The sequence below is a fragment of the Narcine bancroftii genome, chromosome 13 (assembly GCF_036971445.1).
Source record: "Narcine bancroftii isolate sNarBan1 chromosome 13, sNarBan1.hap1, whole genome shotgun sequence".
Taxonomy (NCBI): Eukaryota; Metazoa; Chordata; class Chondrichthyes; order Torpediniformes; family Narcinidae; genus Narcine; species Narcine bancroftii.
In genome coordinates, this window is record NC_091481.1 from 22,942,349 (window position 1) to 22,969,123 (window position 26,775).

A 26,775-nucleotide genomic window follows, 5' to 3' on the forward strand; every position below is an offset into this window, starting at 1 on the left:
TCTTTAGTTCATTGAAGAATTTCTCTGTTAAGGGAATTGGTAACGATTGAAATAAGTATTGTATCCTTGTATTCATTTTAAGCAATTTACCCTCCCTATCAACATTAGTGGTAATTCTTTCCAATGTTCCAAGTCTTTCTGTAATTTCTTTATTAATGGCTGATAATTTAATTTCTACAGATGGCTTAAATTATTAGTTAATCTAATACCTAGGCATCGGATTGCTTGTGTTTGCCATTTAAATGGTGATTCCTTTTTAAATTCTGTTTGATCCGCATTACTCATTAGCATCGCTTCACTTTTATTTGCGTTGATCTTGTACCCCGATATTTTTCCATATTCCTTCAATTTCTTATGTAGTTCTTTTATTGATATTTCTGGTTCTGTTAAGTATACTATGATGTCATCTGCAAATAAACTGATTTTATACTCCTTCTTTATTTTTATCCCTTTTATTTTATTTTCTGTTCTTATCAGTTCTGCCAATGGTACTATTGCTAAAGTGAACAGTGAGGGAGATAGTGGACATCCCTGCCTAGTTGACCTACTTAAATTTAAATTGGTTCAATACATATCCATTTACTGTCACCTTCGCCAATGGTCCAATATATAATGCTTTAATCCAATTAATATATTTTTCTGGTAGATTGAACCTCTGTAATACTTTGAATAAATAATTCCAATCCACCCTGTCAAAGGCTTTTTCTGCATCTAAAGCAACAGCCACTGTTGGCATCTTATTTCCTTGAACTGCATGAATTAAATTATTTACAAACATTATCCGCTGTTCGTCTTTTAATAAATCCAGTTTGATCTTGTTTTACTATTTTTGGTACACAGTCGGCCAACCTGTTTGCTAAAAAGTTTGCTATTATCTTATAATCTGAATTAAGTAGAGATATTGGTCTATATGATGCTGGTGTTAGTGGATCCTTCCCAGTCTTTGGTATTACTGTAATTATTGCTGTCTTACATGAATCTGGCAAGTTTTGTGTTTCTTCTATCTGGTTCATTACTTGCAGGAGACAAGGAATTAATAACTCTTTAAATGTTTTATAGAATTCTATTGGGAATCCATCCTCTCCAGGCGTTTTATTGTTCAGCAAAGAAATATTATTCCAAGGTAACGAAACTATGAGTTGAAGTTACTTTAACAAGTTAGCCAAGAAATTATTCAGTAAGTCATCACAACTGTAACTGCAGAGATTACCAATCCTAAAGCGACTGGTTAGAAGGTAAGGCAAGCAAGAAGGAACATGAAATAAAATCAAACTTCAGAGATTATTGGAGAATTAGAGTTTCAAGTTATTTATCCGTATGTATATTATAGCTCTTAATAAGTTTTTAAGAGAGAGCTGGGAAAGATTACAGAGTTGAGTTCTTATAAAAGTGTGATGATCATTTAACTGATGAAGGGCTATGTCTGAGAGTCAGAAGATTAGTAACATATAAATCCAGAAATAAAGTGTCAAATGAAAGGTTATAAGGACTTTTTTTCTTTTCGATACACAATACTTTTCTAAATTATCTTTCAAGTATTTCAATTTCTTTTAAATTAGCACATGGCAGTGTTATGCAACATAATTTTGACATTTCATACAAATCCAACAAGCATTTTCATAATTTTACAACAAACTTACCATCATCAAAGTCTCCACATTGTGAATAATCTACAATTTTTCTATTCCTGAAGATTAAAATAAAATCTTTTACTTTTCAGTAAAATGTAATAAAATCCATTTGAATATTGCAATGGTTCTCAAACTTTTCCCCCCACTCACATACCAACTTAAGTAATCCCTTACTAACCATTCTATGCCATAGGTGCACTGTTGTCAGTAAGAGATTACCGTATTTTTACGCATATAACTCATGCATTGTATGCATATTTTACAAGCCAGGCATCTCCCCCCGCCCCCCCCCCCGTGTATTATATTCATGTGCGCACTAAATGAGAATATTTTTCCATGCTGATAGAACGTGCAAAATTTACAGTGGGGGTGGGAAAGTCAAACCGACAATTTATAGCAGGTGTGGGAATATAATAGCAGCATGGGAAGTTATAGTGAGCATGGGAAGTTATAGTGAGCATGGGAAGTTATAGCGAGCATGGGAATATAATACTGGCATTGAAAGAACGTCCACAATTTATTGCGGCTGTGGGAAAGACCCAATTTATAGCAAACGTGGGAATGTTATAGCAACATGAGAATGTAATAGCGGCAATGAAAAAGCATGTACAATTTATAGTGGACATGGGAAATTTTGATCTTAGGAATACCTCTTTGTACTGAATGCCATGGTATTCCTATAAACAGGACATTCTGGCTAAGGCACTGCACCATATCAATGTTAATTGCCCAGACCAATCCCTCAGGGAGGAGATTAACATATCAAGTGCCTCTGATTTGAGATTAGAATTAAAATCCTGCTCAACTCTGAAGCCTGTCTTCAATCTATTTACTTGATTCCTCTCCAAAGCCTGCTATTATGTTGCAGCAGGATATCATCTACATAATGGGCGATTGGCACCTCTGGGGGGATTTGATTGAGTGTTAATTACAGGAGATTGGCTGTGGCAGATATTGGTATGCATGTTTTTTGTCTTGTGTCCCATTTAAATACAAATTGCTTTTGTCAGTCAGAATTTAGAATACTATGTGCACATGATACGAAAACATATTTACACAATTTAAAATTTTCTACACTATATGCGTGTGCACATTATATGAATGAAAATACAGTACTTAAGGTGGTATGTAAATAGAAAAAAGGTTGAGAATCACTGGAATAATGTATTTGCATAATATTTCAAAGTTAGACAAATGTAATTGAAAGGAATAAAAATGACAGGTTAATACAAAGATGGCTGCATAAGACTAACTTTACAGGTAGTCCTCAACTTACAACTGTAATTAGGACTGAAGGATTGGTCACAACTCGGATGGGTTGAAAGTCGGACTCGCATGTCTTAACAAGGCATTAAAGCCATTTTTCAAAAAGATTTTCAACGAATGAACATCTAATGAAGAATCTCAGCATATGTACAGTATTTTATTTTTAAAATTCGATCATATGTGCGAGTGGACATAACTGGTGTAGGTGTAAGTTGAGGACTACTTAGACAATAAAGTTTGTAGCCAAGGTAAGTAATTATTATTAATAAGTTATTTATCTAAGAGCTACATGCAGAAAGTAGCAAAATTTGTCAAGTCTAACATAGGCTCCAACCTCCCATAAATTCTTAAGATGTTACTTTAAGAAGCCAGCCAACATCATAAAAGATCCTCATCATCTGATCACAACCTCTTCTTGCTGCAACCTTCAGGTAAAACAGTGGTTTTCAAACTTTTTCTTTCCACTCCCATACCACTTTAAGTAATCCCAATACCATAGGTGCTCTGTGATTAGTAAGGGGTTACTTAAGGTAGTATGGGAGTGGAAAGAAAAAGTTTGGAAACCATTGTTTTAATTCACAAGATCACAAGATAAAGGAACAGCAGCAAGCCACTAGGCCCATCAAGTGTGTTCTGTGACTATATCTAACTGACTTATGTGCACGGTTTATAACTCCAAAGGAAATGGGCCAATGACAAATTTTTCTCAAGCAAAATATTTCAGTAACAATTGGGTCTAAGGCACCTATGGCTCTGTGGTTAGTTCGGGATTACTGAAGGTAGTATATGATGGGAAAAAAAAGGTTAAGAACCCCTGGTCTAAATGGTCTTATCGCAGCTATGTGTTTCTGTGCTTTCTCACTTGATTTACAAAAAAAATTACTTCTGCAATGCAGAAATATACGTTAAACTTCAATGGTGTTTTATCAGAATAACCTCCAGTTTAACTTGACGAGATATTTAACATCAACATGCATACTACAGATCAGTGATTCTCAAGAGACCACCCCCTCCTCCCCCCAGGGGCCACAACACATTTAATATCAAAATATTTTTTAATGTTTAATGTAGGGAAAAAAACAATTAAACTTGACTGCTTCACAGGGAAGGGGGCCAACAATCCTTCAGCAGCGTCCTAAGTGGGCCTTAGCCAAAAAAGGTTGAGAATGGCTGCTCTAGATGATGTAATAAATTGAATCCTTAAACTCCTCCCAGGTATCACATTATGAATGCTACCTCCACAAATCCTACAAGCCTAAAACACTCCTATTTCATTCTCATCTTATTGTCGCACTCAACCCTGAGTAAGCTCTCCCATCTTAGCCAAAACTAATGGTTCCCCTTCCATCAAACATTTCCTTCAACAGACTACTTAGACTCAAGCCACTCACATCTTCCCCATTTCCTCCACATCTATGAACAGCTTTGTCAATTTTTAACTTTCCAAAAAAGCTATCATCTTTAAAAACTTTTCTCAATTTTTTTGTACTTATTTTCTTTCTATTTCTCTCCTTACCAGAACTTTACCCCATCAAATCTAATTTCTTGTTCTTCCTTATCCTTCAAACTGCTAGCCATTCTTCAATTCGTTCTCATTATCAAAGCCTTTTTCCTCCATTATCCTTTCACATCTTGCAACACTCAGCAAGAAATGGGACATCCCAATTGTTAGGTCTGCTTTGTTCATGAATGAGTGAGACAAACACCAGACTGAGTCGAAATCAGGGTTCTTTGTTCTTTATTACCGGATTGTAACACTTGCGACTAACAATGTTAGTCGGAGAATGCATTCTGCCGTTATCAGCAAAATGGTGATTTTTTATACCCTTGGATACGTGCTTAGAACATCATCATATCATTACTTGTCCAATGACTAAAACTGTTGCTATCCTTTCCCTGCTAGCTTCCTGCCTCTCAATCCATCAATGTCTCTCTTATCTTGTAAGTACAAGGATGCATTCACATCTTGTTACAGCCCTGTACCGGGTAACTCCTTACACATTCCCATCTCATGATGTTTTACCTTACACAATCTTACTTTATTTAGGAAAGATGATCCATACAAAAACAGTTTTGTTCCAACACCCTGCTTCATGACATGGCTGCTACTCATCAACATAAACAAGTTTCATTCACTGCATGAATGAACACAAACTAACATGAACTCAATAAATATTTTTCTTACATTTATACATAAATTACTACACACAAGTTATATTATATAAACAAGGATAAATAGTTGACAAAGCCATCATCTTAACCTGTAGCTAGAATTTAACAAATGGTTGAAGTATATTTAAATCAACAAACATTTATATTTGATTTAGAAGTCAAAAGCATTGCAATGTTCAGAAATAAAATGGTATCAAAGTGGAGAAGTACAATTCTTTCACCTGAGATGTGCAAAGTCCTTCATATCCACACTGCTCAACTTCTCAAGTGCTTTTCAAAGCTTCAAAAGAGGTTTTTCCCTGGGACCTTCAGTGACACTATTTCTTTCAACCTCTGGTCAAATTGTTATGTCTAATATGATGGACCCAGCAGACCTCAAAACCCAGCAGCAATAGATATTCACCAAGACAAATGGTTACTTAAACAAAAGTTACTTCTAATTTTCTTTAAACAAACTTCAACTTATTACTATTAACTTAACCCCCTCCTAATTGTAAGTCCACGTGTATGTAATGGGTAAGTTCAGAAAAGTTCTTTGATTCACAGTCCAATCTCACTTCTTACTTCTCCAAGTTCACTGGTTGCAGGCAATTCTTATACTGTGCACAGAATTTAACACTTATGAATTTCACCAGGCTTTGGTGCTTGAAAGGTAAATGGTTATCACTCAGAAAGGTTCTTGTCAGTTTTCAGAGAGAGATTTGTCGCTCATTCGACACACACAAACTGATTCCTTCCGATCAACCACTTCAGTGTCTTGCCGAAGAAACTTGCCCCACCAGGGTTTTCCAGATGAAAACCTCTTTCATTCAGATCATCACAGAGTTCCTTTTCTGTTTCCCTTATCTCAGGCAAAACATTACACAGCCAGCCATCTCCTCTTGTATGGACCACAAGGGCTTTGAACAGGCTGAATTCAGAACTCACAACCTGTCTTCAAAATGGGGTTTCAAATAAGTTTTGAAAAGCCACTGCAGAAAACCAGCAGTCTCTCTCTCTCTCTCTCTGTCACACTTAGAGAAAAAAAACCTATTTGACTCTCTCTGCTTGCAAAACCACATGAACTTCCTAAAACAGCACACTCCAGCTTGCTGGCTCCCAAATTCAATTCATGAGAGATCTTATCAATTTCCTGAGATGGGCCCTTCCATTTGCACCTTCTTGTGAAAATCTCCAGCATAGGAGTCTACTGTCTTTGCAGACTTGTACGGACAACCTTATGCATAACTCTTGCATTTTAAAATGAGATCTGTTTTGAAGTGTTTGTATCTGTTTGTGACCTAAAACCCCACAATCTATCTTCCAAGAACATATCAAAACAGAATATAAAATATAAAATAATCTCTTCCTCCCCATAAACTCATGCCATCCCTATGTTATCTGCATGTTCTTGGAACAGTAGTTTCACTAATTGGTTTGGTCCAGACTTGGCACCTACTCAAAGTACATACAATTATCAAATTTCCCAGGGGAAAAAAAAATCTTAACATAACACTAAAGTAATAGTGTGCATTGAAAAGGTGCATTTTCATTTGTGACAATGTTTACTCTTTTTTCCCCCCATACAAGCAGGTTTCACCAGTGATGTTTTGAATTTTTGGCAGATCCCCACCACAATAGCCTCATAAGTTACTAATTGCATAATGCGTGGCTATACATGCCATCATGTTGGCTAGAATCAGGGGATAGGGGATATATTCTGCCCAAAAAAGCTGAAAAAACTGACCACTGGCTCTATCATGACTCCTGGTGCAGCTGGTTATAAAGGTTGTTAAAGCTTTATATATTCCTGAATGAATCGGATATTCAGTTAACATTCCAATTGAGAACTGTTTTGAATAATTTTATAAAGTAATATCTGAAATAAACGTAAAAAATACACATTACACAAAACAACTGAAAGCCTTTTAACAAAATAATACATAAAAAAAACATACTCCTTGAAGTGATTCCTCCATTAAAGTGGAAATGCTGAGCCTGAACCAGGTCTAACCAGGTACTGGTTGTTCGACAGATTCCAATATTTAATAATTTGTGAACTTCCACAAATTTGAACTCTGCGGCCAACTAACTTCTCAACCATGTTTTTCATGCCATATGTCCGAAATAATAGATTTGCTTCTAACTCTCCATCAAAACCACCATTCTAAACAAATTAACTTTAACTTGGAAAAGCAGATTATTTGGGAACTGTTAGCATGCATTTGTTAAAGGATGGTTGCATCTACTGTGCTTTTTTTTTGTGTTGGTAACAAGAGGAATGAATAATGAAGCTGCGTTTAACATAGTTCACATGATTTTTTACATAGTTCACCTTTTTTTTTTTAAAAACACATTCACACCTGATAGGCTAGTCCAAAACTCCCAAAGAAGAGTAGCCAATTGGATTCATGATCACCTCTGTAGTAAGTGATTGATGGGCAGGCTGTTACTTCATTGAACTTAGTGGGGCCCATTACTTAGTGCTTTATTTACAAAGAAGAATGTTAGCAAATGAAACCAAAATTGCTAATGAGGTTGACAGTGAGGAGGAGAGCCTTTGGAAGTACCTAAAATTTCCTACAATAATTCCCAATTTGATGTAATTTCTTAAATTGCTTCCCTAGGGTAGACTGGGAACACAGGCTATATGGAGGGACGGTTGAGGAACAGTGGAGGGCTTGAAACAGCTTGAAACATGACTGGGGCTGATGATATTCCATAAGGTAGGTGTTCTGGTATAAGTGAACAACTCCAGGTGAATGTTGATAGCAAAATACTTCCCTGATTTGGGATCTATTTCAACTTGTTGATTTGCTTGTGATGTCTAGTTTCATGAACTTTTTTTCCACCATTCAGAGCTTGAAATAATTCCTCTGTTCTTGGATGTCCGGGGACTTGCAGGAATTGGTTAATTGTGACCTTATAGTCACCACAAATGCGAATTTCACCACTGATCAATAGGAGCAGCCCCATCTCTGAATTGAGGTTTCTCTATCATTCCTTCACATTCTAATCTGTTGAGTTCAGTCTCAATTGCTTTTTTTAATAGCAAAAGGTACTGACCTTGACTTAAGAACTTAGGTTTGGCTTCTGGTTTCAACTGCAATTTAATCTGGACTCCATGAATTTTTCCAAGGTTCTTCCCAAACACTGTCTGGTACTTCTGAAGCACTGGCTTCAGCTTTGATTGCTTTTATTTTCAACAGTTTGTTCATTCTTCACCGCACCAATTGCCTTCCAATCAAGTTGGATGTGTGACAACGAATCCCTTCCAAACAAGGTGGGTCCTTTTGTATCTACTATGTAGAGAGGTAGCTCTTTCTTTGTCCCTTATACTCGATGTGCACTTCGCATTTCTCTCCTGTAAGCATCTTTAACACTATGTCAGACTGTTCCATTTTAAGTTTGGGCAGTAGTTTGTCTGACCTGCGATCAAATACACTACAAATGTACTTTAATGCTTATGCCCTGTCATCCTCAGTCAGTTTTGTTCTCTGGCTCGTTGCTAGAAGTTCTATCCTTTCCCATGATGTTTTTAACTCTGGAAGACCTTTTTTTAATACTTAAATTCCTGTTTTTTCTTCCTCCTGTGACCCTCTTACTCTCTCTCTCTTCTTTCTGTCTTGGCCACTCTGACAGAATGTGTCCCATGTTGTCACACAAATAACACTTAGTCTTTTTGTGATGACAGTTATCAGGGCCATGGTTATTTCTTCCACAGGAGAAACATTCTCATCGGTCCATTCTCTTCACTGCATGCTCACCATATGTAACATTGATGTGATGGTTGGCCATTTCAAAACTCAGTGGTATCTCATAGGTGGACTTCATGTCCAACTTTTTTTTAAATCAACAATCATTGTTGGGCATGGCGGTCAGCCAAACCGATTACCAACACGTCTCTCAAGGCCTCGTCTAAACAATTTCCAAAACTACATTTCTCCGACAACTTACGCAATTCACTGTTTCTTCAGCCTTTTGCTTTCTGGTATAGAATTTGTATCGTTCTGCAATCACTATTGGCTTTGGGGACAGATGGTGTCCGTCAAGGTCACATCACTCTTTATAAGACTTGGTATGTGGTTTACTGGTGCCAATAGAGTCTTGATCAGATTGTGTTCTGCTCCCCACCTTTTACTCAACAAGAACCCGTTTTTTTTATTGCAAGTCTCAGTATCTCTCACATCATAAGGCAATGCAGAACATCTCAACCCTATCTACATAATCATACCCAGTCTTCAGTCTCTCTATATTCCCCAAATCGTCCTTCTGCCATTTCCATTATTTAATATTCAGTACTAAAGTAAGTACACTATCCAAGTGCTGTTTATTCTCACTCTTTCATTGACTTCGTCAAATATTTTTCACTGGTGATGAGCATGTGCTTTTGTCCAGGTTGCCAGAAAAATTCTCACCTCCGACATCCTCTTTACTCAAAATCCCATAGATTCCGTTGTCTGAGTGTAGAATATTTTGTTTTGATCCTCATTGCCAATTCTGTCATCTATTTACCCTAAAGAATAGTCTCACACATAGGAACAATTGTTTACGACGGCAACTAACTGAACACGCATATCGATGTCACGTGGACATGCGCATTCAGATAACACTCAGATTTTGTATGTAGTAAAGGAATAAAGGAACATGGGGAAAAGGCAGAAAGGTGAAGACAAGCCTATCATCAGATCAGCCATTGAATGGTAGAGCAGGTTTGAGGGGCCGGATGGCCTATTTCTGCTCTTATTTTTTAACGTTCCTTATTACCAATGTGTTATGTACATTGCGAATAACACCAAACCCAATGAAATTCCTATGTGAAACCAATCAAAACATCTTTCCACAAACACTATTTAAATATTAGTTGCTGCAAATAAATCTGTCTAGTAGCATTCCTTCCTCCATCTTCCCCTAAATGTCCCTCTTTACTAACATTCTCCTCTTTCTCCCACAAAAGAATTTTTCAAGATTGGAAAGTTAATTAGAGAAATGCAGTTTTGACAGGTTATAGAACAGGGGAAGCAGTTAATTGTTAAGACAACCAGTCTTTAAAAAATATTTATAGCCAATGACTGCATTTCTTAAAAAAAACCACTGCATCATCTGCCCATGTGTCCAGAAACACAAGTGAAAAAATACATTTTGCATTTATTAATTTACTTTTCCCCATAAATTCAGTGACAAGTGAATTCTGTTCCATATCTCAAAATTTTGGGTAGTGATTTATGAATTCTGTATGGAAGAAATTACTTAACTCAAATAGCTAACAACTTGTGTAACTTCACTATGTTGGAAGAAACTACAAACTGCACAAAGTCAGGATCAACCACGATCTTTGTAGTTGTGAGAAAGCACCAGGGACTTCTATGCAACCGTTCCACCTGTGTTCTACCTCACTGTGAAGGAGGGGTCTGCACAACAGTTATATGAAGATGCCATAAAGATAAAGGAAAGGGAAGAAATAGTGGGGAGATTTCTTTTTTTCAAGTTCAAGGTCACCAACAAGACACTAGTGATCTAATTAAATAGGATATTTTGTACCATTGTGCTTGTTGGGTGTCTCCAAGATATACAGCCACGCTATACTCACACCAGCCCAACACTTTCTCCTTTGCTCAGCTGATTATTTTCTCTTCCCAAACTTAGAACTCATTCCTCCTCTCTCCACCCCAAACTCATTCTCTAGTTCCAGACTTTTCATCACCCTGTCACTCCTGCTCTCTCTCTCTAACCCCAGAATATCTCCCCCTCCATCCTCAATCAATCTCCTTCTCCCTTCCATTGCTTCTCCTCCTCCATTTTTCCCCCAGACTGTCTCTCCACCTCTCATCCCAATCTTCACCCTCTCTGCAACAATTCCCAGCCCATCCTTTTACTACTCTCAGTCTCCCCTTTACATCTGCCATCCTCCCTATACATTCTCAATCCTCATCTTGGTCAACCCAGTCTGTCATCCTCTACCTCCAGTCAGACCTGAAATCTCTCTCTCACCCTGGACTGTCATCTCCCCATCTTTTCTAGACTACTATCTCCCCCCACCCCCCCCCCCCAACCCTGATCTCTCTATTCCCAGCCTGTCATTTTCTATATTTCTCCTGACCCAATGTCTAACTCATCTTCTCTGCACCCACAGTCACGGTGGCAGTCAACTTGGAAACTCTCTACATACAGCCTTGTGCCTGTTCATGGTCTAAACCCCTGGTTCCTTTCTACAGCGGCTTCCTCTCTCACTTCACCTCCCTCAAAACTCCGATCCTGATCTCGGAAGCTGTCCGTGTGGATTTTAACTGCAAAGGTTTTCCCTGAGGGCTCCAGTTGCCTCCACACGTCCAGGCTTTGCTGAACGGTAGGGTGACTATCCTCCACCCTCGCAGTTGGGACACGAAATCAAAAATAGGATCAGTGCAGTTGGGTTCTGGGTGGTTGGTGAAGATCAGGTGGGCCGCAGGATCCATTTCAGTGTTGGATGTGTCTAGGACGTCTTCCACTTCCCCACCCCCTCCCTCCAGCTCAATCCCCACCCCCCTCCCTCCAGCTCAATCCCCACCCCCCTCCCTCCAGCTCAATCCCCACCCCCCTCCCTCCAGCTCAATCCCCACCCCCCCTCCCTCCAGCTCAATCCCCACCCCCCTCCCTCCAGCTCAATCCCCACCCCCCTCCCTCCAGCTCAATCCCCACCCCCCTCCCTCCAGCTCAATCCCCACCCCCTCCCTCCAGCTCAATCCCCACCCCCTCCCTCCAGCTCAATCCCCACCCCCCCCCAACAGCTCAATCCCCACCCCCTCCCTCCAGCTCAATCCCCACCCCCCTCCCTCCAGTTCAATCCCCACCCCCTCAACCTCTCTGCCCCATTCACATCTCTTTTCTTTTTAAATCTTGCCTCCCAAATGTTTCTCGTTATACTTACGAACCGGACAGGCCTGGGCATTGCAGCTGTGTTTCAAGACCCGTTGCCTTGGGTAGGAGATAAATAAACCTTCCAAGAGCCCGCGCTCCCCACCCTCGCCTCAGTTCTCGATCGTACTTTCGTTTCACGAGCTCAGCAGATTTTGCGATCAGTAGATTAAGGGAATAAATCCCGCAGGATTAAAAATAAGATATATTATTATATATAATATCCAAATGTGAAGAGTTGCTGTTTATTTTCTTTCATCTCCGTAGAGAATCTGCAGTTGTGGGTGAAAGCCTACTTGGGGCTTCGCACGACCTTCCTGTGGCCCGGGCCCGGGTGTGAGGTGGTCGGCCGGAAGCGAGCGGGAATTGCTGGACTATCAGGTCTCTGAATGTACTGGTTTTCGTTATCTTGTCGTGGTAAATTGGGGGGGAAGCTGTCGACGTTTGAAGAATATGCAGCACAAGAGCCTGTACTTCGGTTTTTAGTTAGGATGGTTACAGACCGCCCTCCTTCCTATCTATCCATTGGACAATGGCTTATTTCTCTCTCCACACACTCTTTTCCTTCCATTCCGGTCTTCTCTGGGTCGCCTTCATTTCTCTGCTCAATGTCTGACGACGAAGGTACACTAATAACGAGTGCCTATCAAGCTGCTTCCTTTAGCCCAAGTTCCCCATGGATTCACAAGTTGATTTGTATCAGAAATGTATCACTCCCAACCTGTTCCTTTCTACTATTTTGTGCCTAGTTAATGTTCTCCCCTTCAGTCTTGGTAGGTGGGATGCAAATCAAATCTTGAAATGCATTTGTTCTTCATCACTATCAGGAATGGGGAACCAATTAATTAAACCCTTTCCTGCCGATTGGTGGGCTGATTGGTATCAGATTCTCTTTTTTCAAATTACTGATCTACCATTCCCTTCATGTTTTCTGAGAAGGTATGGAAGCCATACCAGATTATGGGCTACTCTATAAATAAATTCTTTATGGAAAGCATTTGCTCTGCGTCTCCTAAATAACTCTTATTTGCAGGGTTTTTTTTTCCATAGCAACACTGAATGGAAGCTGAGTTGTGCAGCCAGTGTATCAATACTAAAATTCTAAGCTCGCCCACCATTGAGTAACACTTTGAACAGGCCACTTCAACTGAACAGTTTAGTCAGTAAATCGTTGTTATCAAAATCTAAAATGACAACCTTTCAGCTCATCTCCATTCTCAAGAACTCCATTATAATTGCCTAAATTGAACCTTGATGCAATTTCAAACACAACATTAAACCACACCTCTATGATATAATTGGGAATCTTATTGAAAAGTTGCACATTTTGTAATCCTGCAATGGAATAACAAAATCTTCCCAGCTGTATCCTTGTGGCTCAGATAATGGGTGCTTTTTACAAAGGGTATGCATGCTGACAGGGTGTGGGTTTCAAGTGTAAAAGTTTGACCAACCTGTCCAAGACAACATGTAATATTTGAAGAAGGACATTGCTTACTGGCCAAAACAAGGTTAAATTTCTTTTATGGCCAGTGGTGATTATGTGGAACAATAGCAATTAAGAATCTCACCTTGTTTGATATTGTCAGCAAACTTAGAAATGTGACATTTGGCCACGTCAACCAAATTGTTGATGGAGATTCTGAATAGCTGGGACCCATGTAGCAATTCTTACAGTACCCTACGAGACAAAACCTTTCACCCTGAAAAAGATTAATTTATCCCCACTCTCTGCATAGTCTGATAACCAGTTCTCACTCCATGACAATATAATGACAACAACTCTGTGTATTCTAACCTTTTTTTTTGCAAACCCCTATGTAAAACCTTGTCAAAGGCCACCTGAAAATCTAAATACACTACTTGCATTTGAATATCCTTCCCTATACTACTTGCTATAGGCTTCTAATTCCATGCAGACTCTGCTCAATCCCATATTCTGTTTAAGATGTTCTATGGCATCCTTCATTATAAATTCCAGCATTTTCACTCCTACATGTTATCCCTGAGTAATGAATTTATGGGCACCCCTGTATACAAACAAGTTCCCATCGTTTTATTAAATTCAAAAGTCTAATTTAAGTATAAATGTTAGTTCCTATGAATGGCAGAACTAGTTTCCTCACTTTCATTAATTGGGGACCAAATCAACTTTTGCTCTCTCACTTCTTTCTTAAATAGTGTAATTACATTTTCGAATTGTTTTTGAATATTTTATCGTTTTTCCACTCAAACTCCCAACAATTCTCAATATCATTAATATCGTTATCAACATTATATACATTTTGGAAAAAAGAGAGTTTTGTTATATGTGTTTTTAAAAAAAAGTGTTTTCTGTGGAGGGCTGGGGGGAAAAGGGAAGAACTGTCACTGCAAAATTAGTTGACGCTGTGAGTAAGATCGCGATCCAAATGAAAAGGGGAGTTGTGATTGCCCGGCAAGGGATAAGGGGCAACTCAGAGAGGGAGGGAACTTTTGGGGTTAAGGTATTAGTGGGTATGGGAACTGCAAGGGTACTTTATGTCTTAAATGTGTTGTCGTACATTAAGTTTCATAAGAGAAAACTAAGAGATGAAAATGGGGAAAAGGGGAATGGAGGTGGTGAAGAGGTGGAAAAGAAATATAAGCAAGATTTAAGATGGCCATGTTGAACTAAATGACTATAAACATTAATGGAAAACACAGCCAAATCAAAAGGAAGAGGCTACTAAATTTATTGAAGAAAGAAAAAATAGATATAGCATTTGTGCAGGAAACACATCTAACTGAAGCAGAACATAACAAATTAAAGAGAGACTGGGTAGGACACGTAGCGGCAGCATCTTATAAATCACAAGCTAGAGGTGTAGCCACACTATTTAACAAAAATGTACCAATTAAAAGAGAGGAGGAAATACTAGATCCGGCAGGGAGGTATGTAATGATAAAATGTCAGATATACTCAGAATTTTGGAATTTGCTCAATATATATGCGCCTAACGAGGAGGATCAAAAGTTTATGCAGGATATTTTTTTGAAGATTGCAGACACACAAGGAAATATATTGATAGGAGGAGACTTTAACCTTAATTTGGACCCAATGTTAGATAAAACTGGACAAAAGACAAGTAATAAGAATAAAGTAGCCAAATTTATGGTTAAATTAATGCAGGAAATGAAACTTATGGATATATGGAGGAGGCATCACCCAAGAGAGAAGGAATATTCATATTATTCGAGTAGGCACAAAACTTACTCAAGGATTGATATGATTTTATTGTCAGCCCATATGCAAGGGAGAATTAGGAAAACTGAGTATAAAGCTAGACGACTATAAGATCATTCACCCCTATAATTAGCAATAGAACTAGAGGACATCCCACCAAGAACTTATAGATGGAGGTTAAACTCCATGCTACTTAAAAAGCAGGAATTTAGGGAGTTTATTGAATCCAAAATTAAAACATATTTTGAAATAAACACAAGATCAGTGAAAGATAAATTTATATTATGGGACGCAAAGAAAGCCTTCATTAGAGGGCAGATAATAAGTTATGTGACTAAGATGAAAAAGGAATACAATCGGGAAACAGAGCAGTTGGAAAGGGAGATAGTAAGTACAGAAAAGGAATTAGTAAAAAGGAATGATATAACGAAAAGGAGAAAATTGGCAGACAAAAAAAATAAAATATAAAACATTACAAACGTATAAGGTGGAGAAGAACAATGAAAACAAAGCAAAACTATTACGAACTGGGAGAAAAAAAAACACATAAAATATTAGCCTGGCAATTTAAAACAGAACAAGCTTAAAGAACGGTATTGGCATCAAGGAAAAAGGACAAACAAATTACATATAACCCAACAGAGATTAATGAAAATTTTAATGTATTTTATGAACAATTATACCAAACTGAAAACGAGGGAAAAGATGACAAAATAGAGGAATATTTAGCTAAAATTGAACTGCTGAAATTGCAAGAAGAGGAACAAAACAAACTAATAAAACCATTTGAAATAGAGGAAGTACAAGATGTATTTAAAAAAACAATAAAACACCAGGAGAGGATGGATTCCCCGTCGAAGAGTGAGGCGATGTATCTTGATTGGGCTGCCCAATAGTATTTTTTAAAATCTGGCATTTGCAATCCGCCCAGACTATAATCCCAGGTCAATTTTTCCATAGAGACCCTGGCAACCTTTCCATTTTGTAGGCACCTCCTTACTCCTGAAAGTAAATTTTTGAAGAATCCCTGGGGAATTGCCACGAGCAGTATCTGGAAGAATACAGGAGCCTCGGAAACACATTCATCTTGATGCATTTAATTCTGCTGACTAATGTTCTAGGCAGAGGTATCTATCTATTTAAATCATCCTCGATTTTCCCAAGCAAGGGGGTGTAATTTAACTTGTATAAATTATTCAAGTTGTTATCTATTCTTCTTCCTAGATATTTGATCCTATCTTGCAGCCACTTTGGTTGACTATTTTCTTGATGTTGACTGTAATCCCCCTTCATAAGTGGCATTATTTAGTTTTTATCCCAATAAATCTTATACCCAGGATCTCCCCACACATTTTCTAATCTTGACAAGAAAATTCCAGAATCCATAGAATTTTGTAAGATGATTTCCAGTGCATTCTCTATTATATAGAATCTTTTAGCCAACTATGAAATGCAGACCATGTTAGAGTAAAAACACAAAGCTGGAGTAACTCAGAAGGTCAAACAGTCTCCTTTATATAGCAAAGATAAAGATATGTAACCAAGGTACCAGATTAGATGTCACTTTAAATGGGCAACAGCATCAGTTCAGGGTCCCTTAAATAACAATCACTTGGTTTCTTCTTCTTTCTTTGGCTTGACTTCGCGGACGAAGATTTATGGAGGGGTATGTCCACCTCTCCTACAGGCTCGTTGGTGACTGACAAGTCCGACGCGGGACAGGCAGGCGCGGTTGCAAGGGAAAATTGGTGGGTTGGGGTTGGGTGTTGGGTTTTTCCTCCTTTGTCTTTTGTCAGTGAGGTGGGCTCGCGGTCTTCTTCAAAGGAGGTTGCTGCCTGCCGAACTGTGAGGCGGCAAGATGCACGGTTGGAGGCGATATCAGCCCACTGGCGGTGGTCAATGTGGCAGGCACCAAGAGATTTCTTTAAGCAGTCCTTTACCTCTTCTTTGGTGCACCTCTGTCTCAGTAGCCAGTGGAGAGCTCACCCACCCAGCACAGTTTCTACATGGCAAATTAAAGGTATCAAATATCTTCAAGATCTTTATGCAGACAAAGTGCTTAGCAGCTTCACCTCTCTGTCACACATGTATTTCTCACCTGCATCACATTTATTTTGTACTTTCAGATTCGACATTTTATTTCAAAGGCTTTCCCAAAATTCCCACAGTTACCTGCCAAACAATCCTGGGAAGATCTAACGTCTGCTAATCCAGGAGTTAGAGGGACAATTTCAAAAATTTATAGTTCTATTCTGTCGGTCAAAAATCATTCACTTTTCAAAATAAATGGTGAATGGGAGCAAGAATTGGAAATGGAAATTGAGAAGAAACTGTGGGAAGAGACTTTTGAAATAATTTGTCCTCCGACTTCCTGCGCTTTTCAATACTTCTATACAAAGTGGGGCTGTCCCCCAAAAAAGAGTCGAAACAGATTAATACCATTGACAGTAGGTAACAAGATCCTAGACACCTGGCATCGTAATGGCACTTTTCAACTGTCAGCCATTTATCCTGAAATATAGGACAAATGCAATAGGTGTAATGGCTTCTCTTGCCACCTAAATCATATGTATTATCAATTCCCAAAAAATACAAGGGTTCTGGAGCAGAATCTTCAGAATACTATCCAAAATATTTAAAGTTAACTTGCAACCCTGTCTGTTGACTACAATATTTAGAATCTTCAACAACTCCCTAAATTCCCTGCAAAAAGACATGATAGCATTTACATCCCTATTAGCCAAGCGTCTAATTTTGTTACACTGGAGGTCTGATAGGGATCCTCCTATTACACAATGGATTAAGGATATCAGTTTATTTATTAAACTGGAGAAAATTAAATAAGCATTAAGAGGATACAATGGAAAATTTTTCCACAAATGGCAACTCTTAATGAATATTATCTCTGAATTACAAGTGCTTATGGAGTAAAAGACCAACTGTGAGACAGTTGTACCAGTACAATCGGTAATATATCGATTCGATGCTACTGTCAGTGAAGGTGCCAAGGTGGTCAGGAAGTTTGGGGGGGGCGGGGTTTGTCTGTGTATCTGAGGATGTATGTAAATGTTTGTTTATATGTGTTGGCTTTTCTGTAAAAAAATAAATAGGAGTACAGTATAATCTGTTCAAAATGGTTTTTGATGATCAATAAATACATTTTGAAAAAAATACATAACCAATGTTTTGGGCTTGAGTCCTTCATCAAGATGTAACAAAATGTATGGAGGCGCCCAAACAAAATGGTGAGGGAAGGGCACCAAAGTCGGTGAACAAGGTTGTGCTTTACCAGAATGTAAATTTTCTTTAGTGGAAACATTTTGTAATGGGAAAGAACAGCAGGTCAATTAGTATTGCATAGAATGAGAGAGAGAGTCAGATGCTTTGAATGGGTCTCCTCTTTATCACCATGTTTACAATTTTCATTCAACCAGGGTTTTATTTAATTTATTTTAATTTTCAGGCAAAGCTTTTGATCTATAACCAGAGTTAAAATAAATACTATTTTGAAATCTTGGGAAACATTTTGCGTATGGAAATCAAGATTGCATGAAATGACGTACTGATTTTGAAACATTTGCTAAAATTTCAAACATCAACAAATGCAAGTCAAGTGCTGTATGTGTCAGTGTAAAATTTTTATTCCCTTTGGAAAACATCAACTGTTGAATGACAAATTTTTCCTGTAATGGTGTCTGGCCAAAAAAAATGATCATTTGCTTTGCTGATTTTCTTTCCAGTTCTGGCCACGTTCCTTGATGGAACCAAATTCTCTGCTGAATTTCTCTTCTCACAATAAACCAGGAATTTTCACTGGCTGCACTGAGCCTCAGAAGAAAACTAAAATTCAGTAAATGTATCATCTAGGATTATAATGAAGAATGCATCGTGGGGATTTAATGCATATGTTTGTGGAAAAGTTGGAAAAGAGTTGCATTCATGAAATGTCACAGATAGAAACCATTGAGATGGTTGATTAAATTCCTATAATAAATGTTCCGGATGCTGAAAATATTGAACAGATCAGGTGACATACGTGGATAGTGAAATTTTAACTGTTTCCACACCGACTCCATAGATGCTGCCTGATCTATCGAGTACTTACGATATTTTCTGATTTTTTTTTCCCTTATTTCATTTCATCGCATTAGTGTGTTTCTCCACAATTTCCACACATGGTGTGGTAATGAAATAGTGCGAGGGAATTCTTTCTGGTATTCATCCAACAACGCCAAGAGAGCATTGTTCACTTTCATATTTCTGCTAATGGGAGCTTGCTGTGGAAAAATAGATGCCTTGCTTTCCTATAATATAGTAATGCCGAGGTATTCCTAGAATTGCAAGATCTTGAAAGTAATTATTTTCATAGCAAGTAAATAAGAAGCTAATGATGCAATGCAAATAGATTGCTTCATTTCCATGTAGCTTGATTATATGTCACCTTCAAATTACAAAGATTGCAACCTTTAACATTCTTCTATTCATTGATATTGAACAGACTTCAGTTGTTGGGAAGTACATTTCTTTTTAATCAAAAAATGATTTAAGTAATAATGTATTTGCCATTCTCCCAATTTCATTCCAGTTGCCATTCTTAAATAAAAGTTTGAATCCTATTTTGGGTAATTTTCCAGTATTGATGAATTTCCCAAGTTAATTTTGGAGTTTTTACTCCACACATGATGAACCTTGTGCCATTTCCTTCACAGTATGAATTGTATTCTGTATTTGGCAGAATTGTAATCTGTTGTACAGTATTCTGACCAAATAGTTTTATATTATTTTTAAATTTCAGAACTGGAAAGATGCTAATGGGCGCAAGAATAAAAGAGAAACCTACACAGTTCCTGTCATCAGAAAAAACATTTGTCTTTAACTTCAAGACAGGACAACAGACATGTGTGCTAACAGCACCCCTCCAGATCCCAATGCAAGGAAACATCAATGATTTACATGGTCGTCTTATGCTCTTGCATAATCTTCCTTATTTTGTTGAGAATGGTATGTATTCCATTTGCAATTTGAAGCCAGGGATAAGCAACTGTGCATGATATGTGCTTGTAACTTGGTTTATTCAGCCAAACTCTAATTCTTTAATAGGAAGAATTCTTGACTGAAATTTGTTCTGAAACAATCATTAGTTTATCCATCGACCCCATTCATAACTGAACAAATTTTGGTGCAATGGTTGCATGCTGGCTTGTTTATATTTTACATTTGGTGAGTTGCTATTTATTTCGGCTTCTGGACTTCTCTTAGAATTGAGGAAGGCTTGCTTCCACTCCAGTTCTGTGGGTTCTGAAACAACTGATGAGAGCGGTGCTTGATGGAGCAAGTGGGTGCGTAGGTTGTTAGATGGCCTCTTACATAAACCAGTGTACCTGTCGGTCTCTGCTTTGAGCACTCAGGTGCCAGGGATTCCCAAGAGTCAATGCACATATTAATCTCACGTCTCCTTTAATTCCATACGCTTTGCTCATTCAGATACCTGTCTAGATATCTCAAATACGTTGTTCCTGTCTCCACCACTTCCTCTGGCAGCTCATTCCAGATTCCAATGACTTATTGTGGTTAAAAGAATACCCTTGACATTCCCCTTTAGGCCTACTCCCTCTGATTTTAAACCCACATTGAATTATTTTTGATATTTAATATTCATCTATTGTTTCACCTCTGAGCTTTCTTTGCGTGAGAGAAAACCAATCCAGCCTATCCAAACACTTCATGTAACTCAAACCCTCCAATCCAGACAACATCCTTGTGAAAGCAGTGAGCTCTGATGGAACAGAGCAAGTCAGGCAGTATCCATGGGTAGAAAATGTCGTGGATTTCTTCAGTCAATGTTGAGTTAGGAAACTCTATTGAGAAAGGCTGCCTGGCTTGCTGAGTTCAATCAACAGCTCATTGATTGCTCAAAGTTCCAGCATCTGCAGTTTTTGTATTCTCCTACATCCTTCTGAATACTTCTCTGCACTCTCTCATTTATCACATTTTTCTTGTACTGAGTTGTCAAGAATTGAACATAATACTGTCAACCAACTATAACTTGACATCCACAAAGGCAGTGCCTGAAATGCTGCCTGGTTTCCACTTGCATCAGAGCACATGAAGCTATTTATAAATTTAGTGTAGACATGACTCCTCCAGTGTGATGATGAATGGCAATTTGGGAGACATGGTAGAGGTTTGGAACATCTACTAGAAAACAATTATATTAGAGGTTGAGAAACTAGATATCCTTGACTTCCACAGAAAGGACAGTCCAGACACGAGTGTCCCATTAAATGACCTTCGCACCAGTTCTAACAGCTTGAGAAAACCTGAGTGTGTGGATATGTTGTTTATCAGGTAGAATTTGATGTTTCTAAAGAGTGTGGGAGTAGGCTCATTGTTGATGACCATGACTTTGTTGATGACCATGTCTTTGCCTCCTGCCCCAGCAACTCCAACCCATTCTATGGATGTTAATAAGGTATCATAAAATGATAACAGCATAGGATAGAACACTAATTAGGTTACCTAACATGAATAACACATGGTATTGTTTGATTCCTATTTATGTCTAAGACAATCACAGAAAGATGATCTCTGCAAATTCTTTCCTTTAGTACTTGTCCAGCTTCTTTTATTCAATAGAATTGAATCTGCCACCCTACCATCCTTGGCAGTGTATTCCAGGGCCTAACAACTCAAAAGTTCATTTTATTGTCACATAACACATGAAAATTGTAATATAAATGAAATACATAAACTTTGTCTGCCTTAAGGCAGACAGTGTCATTATGAGCATTGCCTGGTGCTCCAAACAAAAGGAGACAGAGAAACAAAATAGAATCCTTTAGAAACACTGAGTGTTTGCAGTTTTGTCTCCAACCTTATAGACCCCTGTTCAAACCATCGGCAACACAAACTCCTGATCCAAACCTTATACGATAAGGAAGGCTTCAGCACCCAAGGTTCTTTGGGAGCCTTTCTTGGCATAGCACTCTCTCAAATCCAGGATCTGATACTTGGCTCAGATCATTCAGACTCCAGCAGCCTGAAGACTGTGTGGGTCCTTTAAACGCAAGTCGGCAATAGCACGCAGCCGGTAGGTCCTTCAGATGCTGAGTTCTTATCCACTCCTATGGTCACCTTCCCTGTAGAGTCATCTCTGCTTCTGCTTCTCAACAGGCAGGGAGTGTTTTCCCAGTTTCTGGTGCCATTGGCCGATCTGTTGCTCCTGCAGAGTCTGCTCCCCTCATGGCACACTGCCCAGCACAGGTGCCATGGTCTTGGCACAAACCCAATGGTTGGAGGATTTTTTAAAAAAATGCACACACCATTGGCTCCTTTTAACAGGCTGTTTAAAGGCTGTATGAAGCCGTTGGCATCAGATCCAGGTGATATGACCCTGCAGAGCAGTGCTATGTCTCTGCTCCCCGTTCTCTTGGGTCTGTAACAGCAGCACTGTTGCCGCTACAGCACCTCTGGCTGTGCCACCGTTTTTTCTCTCACTTACTTGTAATTTTTAAAAAACTGTTACCTTTGGTTAATCATTCTGGACTTTGATCATTCTACCAGTAAGAGCACTCTGTGTATAGCCTCCTCTGTTCCAAGGACCACATCCCTGGCCTCTCTCAGCACTTCACAAAACTGAAGTCCCTCATTCTTTAAATATTCTCTACCATCCCTCAAGCCTTTAAATCTTTTCTGAAGTGTCTACCCAGAACTGTGGCTGTGCTGAACTAGTATTTTATAATAGTATTTCAGTTCATCTTTACTCCTATATTCTGTCTCCTTTACAAAGTCTAGTACCTGGATGCTTTTATAATCACTTTTGTAATCTACCCTGACACTTTGAAATGGACACGGACAATCCTCGTTCATAATGTTCTTGTACACCTAAAATTATGCTCTTTAGTTTATTTGCCTGTCTTCATTCTCAAAAGTTAAAAACTTTGCTTCAAAATCCAAATAGTCTTATATGCCGGATCTAAACTCCGACCCCTGCCAGCGAAGTCTCAACACTAGTGCTATCTTCCCCCTCCATATCCTATCCCCCATCCCACTGGCTCTGACTCAAGTGTCCCGGCTAGGTCCTTGGCACAACCCGATTCACCTCTCCACAAGGGTTCCGGCCAGGACCTTGACCCACCTTCATCGTGCTACAACCCAACTCACCTCCACACAAATGACGACAGTGAAAAGAATGTGTGTGCATTGACGGGCATTATTAGTTCAGCGGTGCAAGCCTGTGCAAGTCCAACAAAGTCTCAGCGTTCCCCTGTGGAGTCCATCCATCCAGTCTGACTGCTGTCAGCTATGTACAGATTTAAATTATCTGCTACAGGAGTCAACGGTGGCATTTACCACTCACCAGTGAAGTGATGCTGTCACAATATTTTAATACCAAATTACCCTGTATAGGTTTTAATTTTATTGTCATATTTAAACTAAACCACCTGTAACCTGTAACAGATGGTTTAAAGCATGTACAGACAGGGCAGATGGACCCCACAGGGAATGTTGAGGCTTCGTTGGACACGCACGTTTGGCCCGCTAAATTAGCAATGCCCGTCAATTCACATGCACTCTTTTTGCTGTCTCCATTTGCACGGAGGTGAGTCAGGTTGTCATCGTGAGGAAGATGCGCTGAGGGCCTGACCAGGAGACTTGTGTGGACATGAGTCGGGTTGCATCAAGGGCCTGACCAGGACACTTGCGTGGAGGTTATCAGCATGAGGAAGGTGGTAGAGTGGACCTAGGGAATAACCGGATGAGTTGGAGCCGGCGGGATGGGGATAGGATATGGAGGGGGAGGGGGAAGATGGCAGCAGTGTTGAGACATCACCGTTAGGATTAAGTTTTAGATCATCCGATACGCCAGCATATATGGTCTATACATGAACTTCCAGGCTCTTCCTTCATAGTGTTTTTTTTATTGAAATTTGTTTCTTTTGTAAAGTTTGCTGTAATAGTATATTAAATATAGTGGGACAGAATAAATTAAACTGGGTTGCATCTTTTAGTACAAAGGGATTTCTTTTGAAGGTAGAGAAACTACCTTTTCAGAATTGTTTCAAATGTCTTACAGATTTAAAAAGTTCTCTTTATCAATTTATTGATGAAGAGACTAAAAAGATGTACGACAAAGAAGCAGAAACTGCCTTAGAAAAAATAAGAAGCGGTGAATTGAGTACTGAAAAGCTTGTTAATGCTTGGGCTAAAGCTTACCATGAGGTATGTATTTTGAAATGTCAGTCAATATTTTGGAGTTAGCTGACAGCCTCAAACCAACAAGACAGTTAAGAGAATAGGAGAATTAAACAGGAGGTCTGCAGATGCTTGGATTGTAGAGCAATGTATAAAAGTGCTAGAAAAACTCATCAGATCATGAAGCATCTATGTTTCATTTCAAAACATTCGGGATGTCCTCCTCCTTCAAAGAATATGGCTTCCCTCCACTATCATCATCTCAGTCCTTAACCGCATCTCTATTTCCTGCACGTCTCCCTGGCCTCCCTCTAACCTGAAATACAACAAGATTCCCCTTGTTCTCACTTACCATCCTCCAGCCTCCACATCCAATGCATAATCCTTCACAATTTTTCCCACCTACAATGTGATCCCACCACCAGACAAATCTTCCCATCCCCTCTCCACTTTCCTCAGGGTCCGCTCGCTCTGGAACTCCTTCCCACTAATCGCCTTCTCGGTACCTAGTCCTGTGAATGCAAGAACTACATTTGCACCCACACCTCCTCCTTCCACCATTTGGTGGGCCTCAAACAGTCCTTCCAAGTGAAGCAACATTTGTGAATCTGCAGGGGCATATACTGCATACAGTGCCATCATTGTGGCCTCCTCTACATCGAAGAGACTGAACTCAAACTGGAGAACATTTTGTTGAGCACATTTGCTTGCAATAGCAGAGACTTCACAGTGGCTAACCGTTTCAATTCCACACACTGGCATATCTATCCATGGCCTCATGAGCTCCCAAACCTAGGGTACCTGCAAATTGGAGAAACAACAGCTAATATTTAATCAAGGCACTATCCAACCACTCAGCATTAACACCAACCTCTCCAGTTTCTGTTCAATCCTTCCCCCAAGTCTCTCTCTTTCCCCACCCCTGTCTCTTTTCCTCCAGCTCCCCACCCTCTTCCCTTCCTTTCCATCCGGAGAGCTATCTCCTCCCTTAATGATTCTTAGTTTTTTTCCTCTTCCACCTCCTCCCAATATCCACTGGTGACTTCTTGCTTGTTAGCCTGTGCTCATCCTCTTTCCTCCCTCCTGATCTTTCCTTCCCCCCCCCCCCCACCTTATTAATTCAGGCACCTGTCTGCATTTTGCTCATAACTTGATGAAGGACTCATGCCAGAAACATTGGTTACCCTTTACTTCCCAACAGAATAAGAGACCTTTGTTAGCACTAAGGTTCAGTATTGGCTGTGCCCGAAAAAAAATCTCAAGGACATTTAGCAAATATCCTGTCTGAATACACTATTGTTTTATATATTTAGCAAGGCTCATTTTTCAGTGACTACATGGCACCAACACAAAGATGCTCTACCCAGATTTATATAGCTTTGGTGGCATGGTTAGCGGAGCAGTTAGCACAGTATTCAGCGCAACGCCTTTACAGTGCCAACAATCAGGACCGGGGTTCAAATCCTGTGCTGTCGGTAAGGAGTTTCTACATTCTCCCAGTGTCTGTGCTCCCCGGGGGCTCTGGTTTCCTCCCACCCTTCAAAATGTACCAGGGGTGTAAATTGGGCGACACAGACTATTGACCATATCTTGACTCTTGACTCTGTGCTGTATGTCTATATTTTTTTTAAAAATTGTGACATTGGAGATTAAGGACAACTGGCTTTGTGCAATTCTTGACAGACCTCTTTACCTAGTTAATGGTTTTAAATGTTTACAGCTACACAATTCCAATGCTTGTATGTTTAATTAATATTATACATATTTAATTCTTAATATGATTCTACTATTACATCTTTATTCTTGTATCATATTCCATTATGAAGTAAGGTTGTAACATGCATTTCATTCTATTGATTTAATTTTCAATTGTTTAAAATACAACAAAAATTATTGAAGACACTTGTCTACCTTTAATTAATTGATTTATTATTTTCTAGACCACATTAGAATATGCCAGACCTGAAGAGCCAAGTTGGGATGAAGATTTTGCAGATGTGTACCATGATTTAATTCATTCTCCTGCCTCGGAGACTCTACTAAACCTGGAACATAATTACTTTGTCAGAGTCTCAGAACTTATAAGTGAAAGGGACATGGAATTGAAGAAACTACAGGAAAGGTTTTTATTTATTTTTTGTTACACAAATAAAAGTTTTAGCATAATATGCAGTTTTTCATCTAGCCAAAAATGGAATGCACTCCTAATCTAAGAAACCTCGCCAAACATAGTTGAAACCAAGACAAAAGAAGCAATGATGTAATGACCATAGAATTCCAGAGGAGAATTAATTGCTGTTGAATAGCAAGTTTGACAAGTACTATCAAGACAACTTTGGAAAATATTCTGATTATTTAAATTTGGAATGTTTTTACCATGATTTGAAATAGTTGCCCAGGAGAGGTTAATCTAAACTGATGTAATTAATGTTC

General features: G+C 39.0%; 2 protein-coding genes across 14 annotated transcripts in view; one reads left to right on the forward strand and one right to left on the reverse strand.

Moving 5' to 3' along the window:
• Nucleotides 1-12,066, reverse strand: part of rad51ap1 (RAD51 associated protein 1) — a 55,206-nt gene extending 43,140 nt beyond the window's left edge. The window contains exons 1-2 of one of the 2 annotated variants that reach the window (XM_069907445.1): nt 11,960-12,066; nt 1,641-1,687 (exon numbers count right to left, since the gene is read on the reverse strand). In XM_069907445.1, coding sequence (XP_069763546.1) covers nt 1,641-1,687; nt 11,960-11,976 — 64 coding nt within the window. In that variant the 5' untranslated portion in view covers nt 11,977-12,066. The remainder of the gene's footprint in view (nt 1-1,640; nt 1,688-11,959) is intronic. The other variant, XM_069907444.1, reaches the window with a different exon arrangement.
• The window catches only part of ferry3 (FERRY endosomal RAB5 effector complex subunit 3), a 77,182-nt gene that overhangs the window by 7,882 nt on the left and 42,525 nt on the right, over nt 1-26,775 (forward strand). For 9 of the 12 annotated variants that reach the window (XR_011347684.1, XR_011347685.1, XM_069907439.1 and 6 more), the window contains 6 exons: nt 1,060-1,123; nt 7,676-7,774; nt 12,210-12,323; nt 19,943-20,148; nt 24,224-24,369; nt 26,283-26,464. Coding sequence is in view for 10 of the 12 variants with exons in the window: in XM_069907439.1 (XP_069763540.1) it covers nt 19,953-20,148; nt 24,224-24,369; nt 26,283-26,464 (524 nt within the window). In the remaining 2 variants the exon portion in view is untranslated. Of the gene's footprint in view, nt 1-1,059; nt 1,236-7,675; nt 7,775-12,209; nt 12,324-19,942; nt 20,149-24,223; nt 24,370-26,282; nt 26,465-26,775 lie in introns of those variants that run through there. The other 3 variants (XM_069907431.1, XM_069907435.1, XM_069907440.1) reach the window with 3 other exon arrangements.